Here is a 14,730-nt window from a genome sequence, read left to right on the forward strand (position 1 = left end):
TTGGCACAGCCCCTCTGGCAGGGACGCGTCTCCCATGCCCAGGGATGCTTGGGCTGGATGGGCCACGGAAAACACGAGGGAGCAAGGAGGGATGGGAAGAGCAGAAGGAAAGGACCGAGAGGACACAACTTGGTCATGACCAGCCACACCAGCATCACCGTGGCTGAACCCAGTGAGAAGTGGGGTCAGGACTCCCCTACAAGCCCCCCTTCTCGGGGAGCAAAGCATTTTCATGTCAGCCCAGGCACCACCACCCCGGCTGGGTAGGTGGGCTCAAAAGGTCTCAAATGGTCCTTTGAGTTCAGTCTCGGCCAGAAAACTCCAGACCCAAAATCTTGCATGGGTTCATTTTTCTCCCTCATCCATTTTCCCACCCCCGCCCCCCATGAAACCACGGACCCCCCAGCCCATCATCAGCCCCCCATCTCCCTGTTCACCTCAAGCTGCAAACCAAGTCCTTGAACTTGGGCCTTTCGCTGGGGTCATAGTCCCAGCAGCGCGTCATGAGGGTGTAGAGGATGGGTGGGCAGAGGTCGGGCTTGGGCAGGCGGTCGCCCCTCTCCAGCACCCCGATCACGTCCTTGTTCTCCAGCCAGAAGAAGGGCTGCTTGCCGTGGCTCAGGATCTCCCACATGCACACGGCTGTGGGAGCAACACGAGTCAACTCAATAGACGCTAAAACTGCGTGACCAGCCCCTCGCTTGGGGTTTCGGTGCCAGCGCCACGCTTTGTTGTGTGACACCAGGTGACTTGGCTGCTTGGTCTTTCTGGTCCTTGGGTGAAAAATGCGGAGAAAAGTGCTGCCTGTTCTCCCAGGGAGCTGCAAGGAGCCCAGCTCCTGGTTGCTGCTGGCCATAGGGCTGTTAGGGATGGACAGGTGGACAGATGAGGGACTGAGGCCATGGGGATGGGCTGATAGGCAGGGGGATGGATATTTGCAGGGGGTAGAGTTTAACTCAGCCCCCCAACCATCCTGAATTCCCTGGAGGAGGGGGAAGCACCTAATGATGGTTGACTTGCAAGAAGCTCTGCCCCAGGAGCCCTTCCCGAGGGTCTGTGTGCCAGCTCACCTACGCTCACCAGCCCCATCGAGTACCAGTCTCCAGCCAACTCCCTGCACACCCCGCCGCTCAACCGCCACAACGTCTTCAAGCGCCACAGCATGAGGGTAAGAGAGGGATTCCCCCACCCTGTGGCATCCAGGGGACACCCTGGTCCCGGGTGGCCTCATCCAGGGCACGCCGGGGACCTGCCAGGACCGTGCTGTGCTCTGTGCTGCCTCCTCCGCTGCTTCAAGCTCAATGTTGCTCCCAATCTGCCACCCCATGGGTGCTGTTGGGGGGCTGGAGGGATCGAGCCTGTGAAGGGCTCCAGGGTGTCTCCAGCCCCCCACCATACATGCTTGCGCACGCATCCCAGTGAAGGCATGTTGGAGGATGAGCAACTGGCAAAAAACGGGCAGGGAATGGGTGGCTGCTGCTCCTCGGGGTTTGGGTCAGCTCCTCATGCCTGCTAGTGTCACCTGAAATGCCAGCGGTGGTTTTCAGCCTGAGCTGGGTTACTCTAGCCCCAAAATCAGAGCCGGGTGTTGGGGTGCACCTTCCGATGCTCTGCCCGCTGTGCCGGCACAGCCGCGGTGCCGATGAGCTGCTGCTCAGGGCGGCCCATGCATGCTGCCCCTGGAAAGTGCCGGGAGGCGTGGGACCAGCCGGTGGCTTCCTCTCGCTGCTGGAAACTCAAGTGCTCCCCAAATTCAGTTTGGGGGTTCATGGCTGTTGGGGTCTGGCACATGGCTTGCATGCTGATGGGCTCTGGCTCCTGAGTAGCCCCCGTCACCGCTGGCTCTGCACACCAGGAGGAAGATTTCCTCCGTCCCAGCAGCAGGGAGGAGGCGCAGAAGCTCTGGGAGATGGAGAGGCTCAAGATGAGGCAGGTCCTGGACAAGCAGCAGAAGCAGATGATGGAGGACTACCAATGGCTGCGACAGGAGGAGAAGTCCCTGGTGAGTGGCCTCGAACTCACCCGGGGGCTTCCAGCTCTTGCACCCTCAGGAAGGTGGTGGAAGAGGCACTGCAAACCTTGAGGTTGCTCTTCATGGCTGGAAAAGCCATTTTTCCTTGGAGGAACTGTTCCTCCAGCAGCCAAACCTCTTGCATCCCTTTATTTTCCGCATCCATAAAAACCTCACAGAGCTGCTTCATTTCAAAAATGAACATTTTGAAACTTGGGCAGTTTTTAAATAACCTGCAATCGCGTCTTAATGAGCTAAAAATACTTTTGAAATAAGGACTGGAGATCCTACTCCTAACGCGTGACTAACGCATCAGCGTGCGGCGAGACAGGCTTGGAAGGAGACTGAAAATCCTTTATTCAGTCAAATTAATGCAACCAATAAAGCAAAGCCCAGCTCCCCTCACCCCCGGGGCTGTCAGATGCAAACAGCTGCTTGAATTATGCTGCTTTTTTTTTTTTTTGAGCAGCAGTTTGAGGTGCCCCAGGAGCAGGTGGGGAGCAGCTAGAGGTGATGGATGGGTTGGAGATGGGACCAGCGATGGGTGTGAAGCCCTTTCCCCTCCCACATTCCCAGACCCTGCAGAGATGGTTTCATGAGTCTCCCAGAAATCAGGAAAATCCCTTTTTTCCCTTCTTTGTCCTTTTTTCTGCAACCTTCACAAAGCTTTTTCCCCTTTGCAGGACCCGATGGTGTTTATGAACAACAACACTCCTCCGGTGAGTAGTGCCAGGTCGGGGTGTATTTGGGGTGCAGGGGGTCCTTCTTTTGGGGGCCTCCAGAAATCCTCATTTACTTTGGCATGGATGGGTGATAAATATTTATATATATATATATGCCCCTCACATTGGGAAAGTTAATCTGAAAATCTTAATGGGGTGAAATCCTGGTGGTGCAAAGCTCCCCATCAGAAGCCCTGGGAGGGGATGATGATGTCTCCTCCCTCTTTGCTTGCCTCCAGACAGGACTTTGTGTCTCTCATTTGCTGTTTCTTCCCCCTGCAGCTGCTCCCAGAAAAGGAGACGGATTACAGTGAGTGCCTACAGCTGCACAGCATTGGGGGGTTGCCTGTGGCCCCCACCAAGGAGCACCTACTTTGGGGCTGCAACTGGGGAACCCTGCACTGAGCTGGGAGGAGCCTCAGGGCTGTACCCCTCCCAGCTTTGGGATCCTCCATGAAAGAAATCCCAGATCATGGGGAGCAGCTTTACCTGCCCTGGGGGGGCTCTGCCTGTCCCAGGCATGGGGGGTCTGACTCTGGGGGGAGGTGGCACGGCTGGGGTGGGTCAGGGTGTCCAACCCCAGTGGGACTCACTGCTGCGGGGTGGTGTGGGATGTGGCACGGGTCCCAGAGGTCTTGCAGCGTGCCCACGTGTCTGTGGGAGCAGCTGGAGTGACTCTCCTTCCTTTCCCTTACTGACGGTGTAGCGGAGTTCACGGGCCCCCCCCAGAAGCCTCCAAGACTTGGGGCACAGGTAAGACCTCCCTGAATCAGGCCACCACAGTCCTGTTCCTCCTCCTCCATCTCCTCAATCTCATTCCTCCTCCTCCACCATCCCTCCACATCTCCAGGATGGGATTTCTCTGACTCCCCCAGGCCCCAAAGGGGTCAAAGAGATCCAGCAGCATCAGGGGCAATGGTGAGAGGTGGATGGCTCCGGCCAGGGCTCCCCATAGGTGTTGCTCTTTCCCTCCGTGACCTCTCTGTTCATCGTGTCCCCATTCCCTGGCAGTCCATCCACCCGTCGCCCACCGCCAACCTGGATCGCACAGATGACACGGTGTACAGCAATGTCATGGACCTGGTGCGGGCTGTGCTGCAGCTGAAGAACGAGATCAGCCTCCTGCCCCCGGAGGGGTACATCCTCGTGGTGAAGGTAGGGAGGGGACAGCACTGGGCCTTCTACAAAGAACAGGGGAGGGAAAGTCTGCTGAGTGGCTCCCACCAAGCATTCTTCTTGGGAAGGTCTTGCACATATAGGAGGGAACATTTCCAACACATTCTTCTCCTCCATTATGTTCTTGGGTCAACAATGGGAAAGTTTCCATCATGTCCTGCTCCTCCATTGGGTCTTGGGCCAACAGTGAGGGTTTCCAATATGTACTCCTCCTCCATTGGTTCCTTGGGTCAATGATGGGAGAGTGTCCCACCACAGCCCTCTCCTGAATGGGATCCTCGACTCAGCAACACAGCCCATCCCCATGCACCACTTCCCTGTGTCTGTACCCGGATCCATCCTAACCCTGCTGCCCCCTCCCCACAGAACGTGGGCCTATCCCTGCGGAAGCTGATCGGCAGCGTTGACGAGATCCTGCCCGTCCTGCCTGCTGCCTCCCGCACCGAGGTAGGACCGGGAAGGGGTGTGACGTGGGGCCATGTGCTCATGGCACCGCTGTCTGTAACCCCCACGTGTCATGGTCAGATCGAGGGGACCCAGAAGCTGCTCAACAAGGACTTGGCTGACCTCATCAACAAGATGCGCCTGGCGCAGCAGAACGCCGTCACCTCGCTGAGCGAGGAGTGCAAGCGGCAGATGCTGACGGCCTCCCACACCCTGGCCGTGGATGCCAAGAACCTCCTGGATGCCGTGGACCAAGCCAAGGTCCAGGCCAACCTGGTGAAACTGTGCTTGGAGTGAGGGCTGGGGTGGAGAGAGGGGAAGGAGAAGGGGTGGGGAAGAAGAAGAGGAGAGAGACCGCCACACTTCAGGCGGCGGAGGTGGGAGGAGAGCGTTGCAGAGGAGCTGGCTTTTGTGTGTCTCCCGTGGCCTCGCTGTCCTGCCCTCCCTGTCCCCCCTCCTCCTGCAGCCGCTCGTGTCTTAGCATCGTCTCGTCGGTCTTCTGAAGAAGGGAGGCATCTGGTGACTCATCCCTGAGAAGGTTTGGGGGGGCCCTGGCCATCCCTGAAGGTGGCTAAAGATCCCTCTGGCTCAGCGGCTCCCCAGCTGCCAGCAGGTCCGTGTGTCCATCCCTTGGTCCCTCTGAGGATGGCCGGCCGCGGGCGGCATGTCGCGACGAGGACGTGGACCCCGCTCCTCACCGCTGGGAGCTGGGGGGCACAGTGCCTGGGGGAGCTGGTATCCCGAGGGGCCATGTGGGGGTCCCCAGGGGCCATCGGAGCGGTGGCCAGAGGGACTGTTTGCGTTTCCTTGTACATTGTATAGAAAAGATTATTTAATGATGGGAAACGGGTCCGCGTGCCGTGGGAGAGCCAGTTCCAGCGCCCGTGGCCGGAGGGTACCTGGCATCCCCAGAGCACGGGGAGGGATGGGACCCCGTGGACCCCAGCCTTCGGTGACACAAACCAGGAGAACAGTGCCTCTTGCAGCTGAGTTTTCTCCGACCCGCTCTGTGTAAGCGACGACGGCCAACCAAGTCTCTGTTCGGTTTGTGCTTTGAGTTGGAAACCGCACAGTTCGGGCTTTTCCCCAGCATCTTCCCACAGCGCTGTTCATTCTGGCTGAGATAAACCATGCACAAAGTCCTGCTGTGCCCGTGCTTGCCTGTCACCCCCATACTCTAGGGACAAGTCCCCCGGTCCCCAGCACCTCCTTTAGAAAGAGTCAAGATTGTGCTGCTCAGACCTTGGAGCCGTCTTGCCGGTGCAGGGAAGTGCCGTCCCCCGGGGAGCTGTTGGGGTGAACCTGGCTCTGATGCATCCACATACCCATCCCCTCTGGAGCCCCATTTCCCTCCCGTGGGGCCCACAATCCATACGAGGGTCCTGGACTCCCCCTGCTCCCACCCCAAGGCTTGCTAGAGTATCCACAGGGTTTTCCTTTTCAAAAACCATCAGGAAATCATGGGCAATCTGTGGAGGGGACAAGTGGTTTATGTGGGATAATGCAGCCGTAAAGATGGGCTCTCCCAAAAAGAAGGATGCTTGGGGGTCTAGTGCCACGCTGGGGAGCGGAACACCCCAAAATTTACACCCTGGTGGCCTCATCAGGCAGGCAGGGCACTTGCTCCCTCGCGCATCCCGTTTCTCAGCTCATCTGAGCCAGCCTGGAAGCACCAGAGGCCACACGAACGGCTGCAGCACCCCTGGGGACATGCACGTCCCTTCGTGGCACCGTTTATTCCAGCCCGTTTCACTTCTGAAAGCACAAAATATTTTCTGAAACCTCTCAGACTGCATCCAGCGCTGCAATGCCTGGGTTGGTCTCCTGGAGGAGAAAACATTGCTGGACAATCCTGGTGTCTCTGCGGGCATGGAAGAAGAGAGTAGCTGCTCTTTAGGATATAGGGAAGCTAGAAATTAAAAGCTGGGTTGCAGCAGTTGTAAGAGCCAGGCGATTTGGGATCTGCTGTGGGACAGAGAAGAGGATTTGCTCGGGATGGACCTCGGCAGCGCAGGTTCCCCCCATGCCAGCTGAGTCCACCAGCCTCGGCACGGGGCAGTACCCCGTGCTCCGTGGGCACGGTCTGGCCAGGGCTGGGCAGGTGATCCCGCTCTGCAGGGTGGCTTTTCCCTTCCAAGCCGCCCACATTTCTGGGTCGGCTGCTCCCCTCTCCCTGCCGCCCCAAGCTCTGGAGTGGGGTGCTGTGGAAGCGACCATCCGTGCCAGCAGGTTGCAGAGCTTTGGCTGGGCTTTGCAGAGCAGAGACCCCCTCGCCGTGCAACCAAGCAGGGACCTCCATCCCATGACCGCACCCCTTCTGCGTGGACCATCTGAAGTGTTATTGCTTGCCCCATCGGGTAGGACTTGCAGCGGACACCTTTCTTAGATGCCTCCAGCCTGTGCTTGGGCAGCAGAGAAGCTGTACTGTGCCTTCCTTGATGGTTGCAACCACCCTGGGCAGGGCAGGGCACCCTCCCCACCATGCCCAGGTCCCCCCTTGGCACAGCCCTTGCTTCACAACCTTATATTTCCCATCCAAGGGTCCTCCATGGTTGCAACCGTGTCCTCCCAGGGAAGGACAAGGGTCTGGCTGGATGTGGGCATCACTGTGTCTGCTCCCTGGGGAGGAGGGCGCGTCCATCGCCTGCTGTCCCCACCACAGCCTGGCCCTGTCCCTAGATCATCCCTGCCAGGTAGGGTGGGAGGAAGAGCCCCACAGTGCCCAGCAAGCAGACGATGATGAACATCCAGAGGAAGATGCGGTCGATCACCATGGCCACGTATTTCCAGTCTTCCTTCACCTGTCGAGTGGAGAAGGGCTGTGAGCATGGGCAGGGGATGCAGCCCCCCGTTTGTGAGGATGCCTTGGGGTGAGGAGACCCCCCGGGGCTTCCTCTGCATCCACTGTTTGCCCCAGGGTGAGGAGATACCCTGTGTCTTGGGAAGTCCCTGGAGCAGCAGGGATGGGGGATGGAACTCCAGGGAGGCTGCTTGGGGCAGAGCTAATCCCGCCCAGGGTTTTCTGAACCCAGTTGGGTAAAGTAGGGGTGCAGCCCCTGAGCTGGGTCCCCGCAGGGCAGGCTGGGCCACCTCTGCTCTCTGAGGCCAGGACAGCATGGGCAGGAGAGGGACCTCCAACATCCCCATGGCCAGGAGGGACAGGAGCTGGAGGCGCCCCCAGCTGACCCTCTGGACTGGGCATCTCCCTGGTCATTGAGCTCTGGGTCCAGCGAAGCCATCACTGGGGGTGCCAGCACTGACCCCTCCCAACGGGGGTGCAAGTGGCAGGAAGCAGCACCCAGGGTGGGGAACCCACCCTCATCCTCCAGCCCTCGGGGGTATCTACTCACCGAGAAGTCAGCATCCTCGGCTCGCAGGTGATCCGCGATGTACTGCACCCCTTCCAAGGCCTTCAGGATGCTGGGGGAGAGCATCAGCCCCCGGTTCGAGCCCACCCCCTCCTCTTCCTCCCCTTTGGGGGGCACCCGGGGGGCTGAGCCCGCCGGTGCCTTCCCAGCTTGGCGCCCGCAGGCATAGCGGCACTGGGTGCCCTGGCCGTGGGATCCTGGTTGGGACACGCGGCTGGGGTATGTCTTCTCCTCCTCTTCCTCCTCCTCTTCCTTCTCCTCCTCCTCCCACTTGTCATCCACATCGGTCTCCAGCCAGCACCGGGAGGTGCTGAGCCTCGTGCCCGGGAGGTCGTACTGCCCCGCGGTCCCCTCGGGGGGAGGCAGCACCGGGGGTCGCTTCATAAAAAGCCAGCGAGGGATGAAGTTGAGGAAGAAGCTACGCACCCAGCGAGGCATGGTGTGGGTGCTGGGGGAGCGGTGGTGGACGTTGAGGACGAACACGGTGATGATGATGGAGAGTGTGACGAAAATCATGGTGAAGAGGAGGTACTCGCCAATGAGAGGGATGACCAGCGAGGTGGACGGGATGATTTCTGTGATGAGCAGCAGGAAGACGGTGAGCGACAGCAGGACAGAGATGCAGAGGGTGATCTTCTCCCCACAGTCGGAGGGCAGGTAGAAGACCAGCACGGTCAGGCAGGAGATAAGCAGGCAGGGTATGATGAGATTGATGGTGTAGAACAGCGGGAGGCGACGGATGATGAAGCAGAAGGTGATGTCGGGGTAGATCTCGGTGCAGCAGTCATACTTCTTGGAGTTATAGGTGCCAATGGCATTTATGATGGCCCACTCGCCGCTCTCCCAGTAATCCTTGAGGTCCACATTGTGCTCCATATTCTCCAGGTCGATCTTGGCCTTGTCGTAGGTCCAGGAGCCAAACTTCATCTTACAGTTCTGCTGGTCGAAGGGGAAGAAGGTGACGTCGATGCTACACGAGCTCTTGTAGATGGCGGGTGGCACCCACTTCACCTTCCCGTTGGAGAAGAGGTGGGCCTTCGTCATGTGGGTAACGGCAAATTCTCCATCAGCGCTGCAGGGGTGGAGAGATGTGAAGGTCACAGAATCATCTAGGTTGGAAAGGACCCTGGAGATCATCCAGTCCAACCGTTCGCCCAGCACAGTTCCCACCTACAGCAGAGCCTCAAGCTCCAAATCGACCCGACTCTTGAACCCCTCCAGGGATGGGGACTGCATCACTGCCCTGGGCAGCCCATGCCAATGCCCAACAGCCCCTTCTGGAAAGAAATGCTTCCTAATATCCAGTCTGAACTTTCCCTGGCGCAACTTGAGGCCATTCCCTCTCGTCCTGTCGCTTTCTACTGGGCTAAAGAGGCTCGAACCCAGCTCTCTGCGCCCTCCTTTGAGGTAGCTGTAGAGGGTGATGAGGTCTCCCCTCAGCCTCCTCTGCTCCAGACTGAACCCCCCCAGTTCCCCCAGCCGCTCCCCGTACGACCTGTGCTCCAGACCCTGCCCCAGCTCTGTTGCCCTTCTCTGGCCACGCTCGAGTCATTCAATGGCCTTTTTGGGGTGAGGGGCCCAGAACTGAACCCAGGAATCGAGGGGCGGCCTCACCAGCGCCAAGTACAGGGGCAAGATCCCTTCCCTGTCCCTGCTGGCCACACTAATCCTGATACAAGCCAGGATGCCATTGGCTTTCTTGGCCACCTGAGCACACTGCTGGCTCATATTCAGCCGTCTGTCAATCAATAACTCAAGGTCAGAGAAGGATGAAGTGTTTCCCCCAAGAAATAGGGTCAGGAGCTCCAGGGCTGGTATGAGCCTTGATGTGAGGCTGTGGCCTCATTGTGCATCCCTGCACGGTGTCGGGTTCACCCTTCTGGGCATCACCCAGAGCACGGAGATGGGTCGGAGCATGAGCACCGGACATGGGGAGATGGATGCAGATTGATGTGCATCCTTACCAGGGAGGTGGGATGGGGGGCAGGAGACCTGTGAGGGCCAGCAACACCAGGGAGCTACTGGGATGGGATGGGATGGGATGGGATGGGATGGGATGGGATGGGATGGGATGGAGGACCCAGTCCTCGGGATGCTCCATCTCAGCAGCGTCACTCACTTGTTGTAGAGCACGATGTCAGGGATCCAGATCATCTCGGAGGGCACCCGGATGGAGGTGACATTGTCAAAGTCCGCCGGGTCCCAGCGGAGCTTGTAGTCACTCCACTCCTGGAGGGAAACAGTGAGGGAAGGACATCAGGTGGCCCTGAGTCTGGTGGGACCAAGCTGCCCAGTGCCTCCTCCTCTGCCTCCTCCTCCTCCTCTGGCAGCATCCCCCAGAGGAACAGCACCATGGAGATACCACCAAATGCCCCTGGGTCTCTCTGCCCCAAATGTTGTGCCCTCCTTGACACGCTCCTGCCCTTTCCCCAGAGAGGCAACGGGTTCCTACCTGCTTCAGCCAGACGTTCGTGGTCATCATCTGGTTCTTCTCATCCTGTGTTTGGGAAAGAGGGAGAGGTGAGAGGAGACAGAAAGGGGGCTTGTCCCATCACTGCATCGTCCCCCAAATCACTGCTTTCACTTTCTGCCCTCCACCTTGGGGGTTCAGCACCTGGAAGCAACCGGTACCAGTCCAAGTCCAAGGAGGAACATTTCCATGGGATATCTGCTCACTAGATGGCAGCAAGAAACAGCGTTTTGCAGCATACGGCTCCGCGCCGCTCCGATGGATGGACAAAAGTCCCGTGGATGGGTGGGTGGAAGGATGGAGAGATGCCTGGGGGGGTAGGTGGATGGACAGGCAGATGGGTGAAGAGATGGACAGGTAGATAGGTGGATGTGTGGACAGATGGGTGGGCGTGGGAGGAATGACAGAGGGATGAATGGACAGACAACCCCGGAGGTGCCCCGTGCAGGCAGATGGTGGGTGAGGACATGGCAAGGATGGAGACCTCCAGTTTTCCTTGATGCTCCCCCGCTGTCAGTGGGATGGAGAAGTGGGGTGCAGACCCCCCTGCTCGTTGGACATCTGGAGGAGGCAGGGTGGATGGTTTGTCACCCTCTGGAGATGGCCAAGGGGTTGCTGGTGCCCAAACTCAACCTTCCCACAGTGTCCCCAGGCCCTACTCTGGCAGACCAGTAGGACCAACTGGTGAAAAGACAGACCATGACACGGGACTGGGACCACTGGGCTACGCACCACATCAATCAGCTGCGCGATGGAGAGCCCGAACTTCACAATGACCACGTCAGAGGTGTTGGGCACTGGCCGCGACCAGCGGTTGTAGCCGGTGAAGAGGTGCTTGAAGAGACGCTCCTCGGCGTGGCTGCCAGGCTGATCCTGCAGGCAGGAGGCTGCAGAGAGAAGTGGGTGGGGTGGGGGAGAGCCCTTCCTCATCCCTGCGCCCCACTGAAATGGGGTACCCGCTCTGGGCAAGCACCCTCTCTGCTGCAGCAGGCAGGGATGGGAATTAACCCCCTCGAAGCCACCCCGTGCTCCTCGCAGGGAGCGGAGAGCAGTACGAGGTGAACCTTGCAATGCTAGTTGAGATAATCCCACTCCTGGGTGGCTGGGACCCCTCTCCCAGTCCCATCTAGCTGCTTTTCCGGGTGTTAACTGGTTCAACTTTGCAAGGTGGAGGCTGACCCAGACCTTGGGACCGCTGCAGCCTGCCTAGAGACCATCCCTCGGGTTGGAGGCAGGGCTGGGATGAGCACAACGCTCTTTGCTCTTCCTAGAAACCCCTGGCGTTGGTCTTGGGTGCCATCAGCTCGCCGTGCATCACTCGCCCTCCTCGCTCACTGCAGAGCCCCATAAATTTCCACCAACACGTGGAAATGAGGTGTTGGGCGGGGAGGGGGTGTTGCTGGTCCCAAGTAAAGGGACAACCAAGATGCCCAGCTCATGGGACGTCTGGAGTTGATGGGAAGTAGAAGCAAAATTCAGGGTTTTTTTTCTTTCCCTCCAACATTTCTCGCTTGCAAAGAATGGATCTGGGGTCCCAGAGGTGCAACCCCTGGGAGTGGATGACCCAGAGCAGACGTGTCCCCCCCAAGCGTCTGGGTGGTGTCAAGCTGCTCTGCAAAGACACAAAACCCCGTCCTAGCACGGCGCGTGGCGGGGGGCACCACGCACGGCGACTGGGGATGCTGAGGGACAGCGTGGGGGTAAACTGGGAGAGAAGGGGTTTTCCATGTGCATGCCCTACAGCTTCCCCTCCTCTCTCCCCAGATTTAACCCCCCAGGACCCCAACGGGTGACACCCATGGGAAGGCAGGGCTCAGGAGAAGGAAATTCAGATACTCCAGGGAAAGTCAGAGCGGTCCTTACCTGCCTGGAAGGTCACAAAGCACCACGCCACGAGGGGGGTGATGCCATGGGACAGCCACCCCATGCTCCCTGTGTTGGTGTCCCCCATGGACCCCCTCCCTGGAGCAGTTTGCAAAGCCCCTCCGGGAGGGACCAGGGGGGGCGATGAGCTGAGATGGTGGTGGGAGAGGAGACTTAGCAAGGAAAACCACCACAGGGGACCTCCGAAGGGGTGTCCCGTGTGTCCCCACCCTTAGCGAGCGCTGGAGGAGCCATGGACGGAGCTGGATGGGGGCTGGGAGAGCCTCAGCAGGGACACAGCCGGGCCAGGGTGAGTTCGGGGTGCTCTGCCAAGTCACCCGCCCCAAATTTCATTCCTGGAAAGACAGCAGAGAGGGGCACAGTCACTGCCATGCCACCGCGGCGCAGGTCGGGGAGGTGACGGTCCCGCTACCGTCCCCTCAAAGCCACTCCCGCCCATGAGCACAGCTTGGAGCTAATCCGAGCTGCCACCATGGCAGAGTGAAGGGAAAAATGTCCCTAAAACGTCTGTCCCCAGGTCCACGACTGCTCCTCGGGCAGGCAGAGTGTGGATCCAGGCAGCATCGGTCGCAGCCAGACACCCTGAGCTAACGCCATGAGGAGCCCAGGTCTGCCCCGGCGTGATTTAATAGCAGAGGTGGAGCCTGGAGCTTCCACTTTTACTGGGATGACTAGAAAATAACTGGTTTTAACCATCCTTCTGCCCTCCCTGACTGGAAGCTGCTGGAGGGAGGGAGGGGGAAGCATCTCAGCGGCTCCAATGGGCGCCTGGGGCTGGTTTCTCCAGAGGGATCATCCTTTCCCATCCCTCCATGGATGCATTTGGTTCCTCTCCCCAGCACAGCAAATCTCTGCAAGGGTGGGGGGGGAATCGCTTGCTCTGCAGAGGCCCCAAAATCTGCTCCTGCTTACAAGGTGACTCCTCCAACCCTGACCCGTTACCCCAGGAGCAGCTTCTCCTCTCCAGGAGGCAACTGCTTCCATCCCCAAAGAGAAGGAGATCCCTCAGTCCGACACTAATTTTGCTAAACAAGAAAGTCCTTTCGCTTAAATTCCTCCCTGATTGGGTAAAACCATGAACTCATCCTCCTCCTCTGTGCAGTTTTCAACTGATTAATACAAGGGTGGTGGAGGGGGTGGAAAACTGGAAGGAGAAACACTGGCCACTGTGCCGAGCTGGTGAGAAAACTATGGATGTGCCACTTTTAGCTGAGATATCTAAATATACCGGAGAGTCCGGGGGGTGCGGGGGGAGCGGCTCCCGCTCTGGGTGAACACGAGTGGGGATTTCATGGGTTCCCTGAAGCTCTGATAGACACTGGGGAGGGAAAGGAGGATGCTTTGGGTGATGCAAAGCTGTGCCTGAAACCCGCTGTTAAGGCGCAAAGGGGGTTTGGGGTGGGGGGGGACATGGAAGAGGAGCCCACCTCGGTGCTCCGCGGGCAGCTCTGGCAGAGCCTGGCAGCGGGACAGGCAGCTCTACCCTCCTGCCTGGCCTCTACCACCAGCCCTGCCTCATCTCCCCGCATCCAAACCATTTCCCCGATGGATTTCTCGTTGCGCTGGGTTTGAAGAGCTCTGACCCTGCAGCAGAGATGCCCGCGGGGGGAGGCACCTCCGTGCCTGAAAAATGTTGCTCCCTCCGGTACCTTCCAACCACTTTCCTGAAGGGATGCGGAAACCGGCCCCGTGGGGATGCTGGAGGCTGGACCCGAGGATGCCCGTGGCCGCGGCGAAGCCGGCAAAGCTCTCGGCATCCCAACACGCATTCAGGGAGGCGGTGAGAGTAGATAACTTATTTGCTAGATTTTAAAGGTGGACAGCAGGGGGTTTTTGCCTGTTAGACAGGAACTTCATGCAGAACTGGGAAACTTTCCCTGCTGCTGCCTCCCTGTCACTCCCTGACTGTCCTCTGCACTCTGCAAACAGCTTTAATCATGGATGAAACAGGGAAAACCAGCTTCTCTTCTTCCCACCCAAGCCTGGACCCAAGGAACCCCCTTACCTGCTGCTGGGAGAGCAAGGAGGGGTCCCCGGCCCCCCCGTTCCCTCCGCTGGGCTGGGGCTGGGATGTTGTGTCGTGGAGGGCTCTGGTGAGGACTGGGCTCGGGTGAAGGATGTCTCAGCTCTTACTCAAAGCGGTGACGACAGGGGCTGGGGGAGGAGGGACAGCCATGCCCAGGCAGAGAAGGAGAGGAGGCCGGGGGGGACGAGGGGGAGGAAGGCTGGAGGGGCATCAGCACCCTTGTCCCTCCTCACCCCCACCCCACGCGTCCCCAAAGCTTCCACGGGGTTGGGAAGGGCTGGATTTGCCGGAGTTTTCTCAGCCTCTCCCAAGGCACCGCTCAGCGGGAAAGGGATGTTGTGCGTGAGGAGGAGGAGGGAGAGGGAAGGAGAGCAGGAGCCCAAGCGCTGCGGAGCAGCAGAGCGGGAGCGCAGAACGGGGAGATGCAGGGCACGGCACGTGGCCTGGGGTGTTACAGGGGCATCACGGGGCGTTGCAGGGCCTTGGACGGGGTGTTGCGGGGCAGCATGACCCTGGGCTTTGTGCAGGGTATTTCAGGGCATCGACGGGGCATCGCAGGGCATCACACTGGGCGCTGCGTATGGGGCATGGCAGGGTTCCAAACTCTTGGACTGGGGGGGGGGGGGGGG

At 59.2% G+C, this 14,730-nt stretch overlaps 2 protein-coding genes across 8 annotated transcripts in view; one reads left to right on the plus strand and one right to left on the minus strand.

The window, feature by feature from the left end:
- The window catches only part of PTK2B (protein tyrosine kinase 2 beta), a 29,655-nt gene extending 24,160 nt beyond the window's left edge, over positions 1 to 5,495 (plus strand). For 3 of the 7 annotated variants that reach the window (XM_026845425.1, XM_026845426.1, XM_026845431.1), the window contains 8 exons: positions 1,044 to 1,168; positions 1,856 to 2,002; positions 2,695 to 2,730; positions 3,016 to 3,043; positions 3,431 to 3,486; positions 3,745 to 3,888; positions 4,276 to 4,356; positions 4,435 to 4,650. In XM_026845425.1, the coding sequence (XP_026701226.1) occupies positions 1,044 to 1,168; positions 1,856 to 2,002; positions 2,695 to 2,730; positions 3,016 to 3,043; positions 3,431 to 3,486; positions 3,745 to 3,888; positions 4,276 to 4,356; positions 4,435 to 4,650 (833 nt within the window). Of the gene's footprint in view, positions 1 to 1,043; positions 1,169 to 1,855; positions 2,003 to 2,694; positions 2,731 to 3,015; positions 3,044 to 3,430; positions 3,487 to 3,744; positions 3,889 to 4,275; positions 4,357 to 4,434 lie in introns of all 7 variants that reach the window. The other 4 variants (XM_026845427.1, XM_026845428.1, XM_026845429.1 and 1 more) reach the window with 4 other exon arrangements.
- Positions 5,496 to 5,610: 115 nt separating this feature from the next.
- CHRNA2 (cholinergic receptor nicotinic alpha 2 subunit) lies at positions 5,611 to 14,289 on the minus strand. Its single transcript, XM_026845433.1, has 7 exons — positions 14,081 to 14,289; positions 12,055 to 12,410; positions 10,924 to 11,078; positions 10,174 to 10,218; positions 9,841 to 9,950; positions 7,704 to 8,793; positions 5,611 to 7,154 (listed from the first exon to the last, which is right to left on the minus strand). The coding sequence occupies exons 2-7, from the start codon at positions 12,140 to 12,142 to the stop codon at positions 7,029 to 7,031; spliced, it is 1,614 nt and encodes a 537-aa protein (XP_026701234.1). The 5' UTR covers positions 12,143 to 12,410; positions 14,081 to 14,289; the 3' UTR covers positions 5,611 to 7,028.
- Positions 14,290 to 14,730: the final 441 nt, after the last annotated feature.

The sequence above is a fragment of the Athene cunicularia genome (genome assembly GCF_003259725.1).
Source record: "Athene cunicularia isolate RWA chromosome 3 unlocalized genomic scaffold, athCun1 chr3_part1, whole genome shotgun sequence".
NCBI lineage: Eukaryota > Metazoa > Chordata > Aves > Strigiformes > Strigidae > Athene > Athene cunicularia.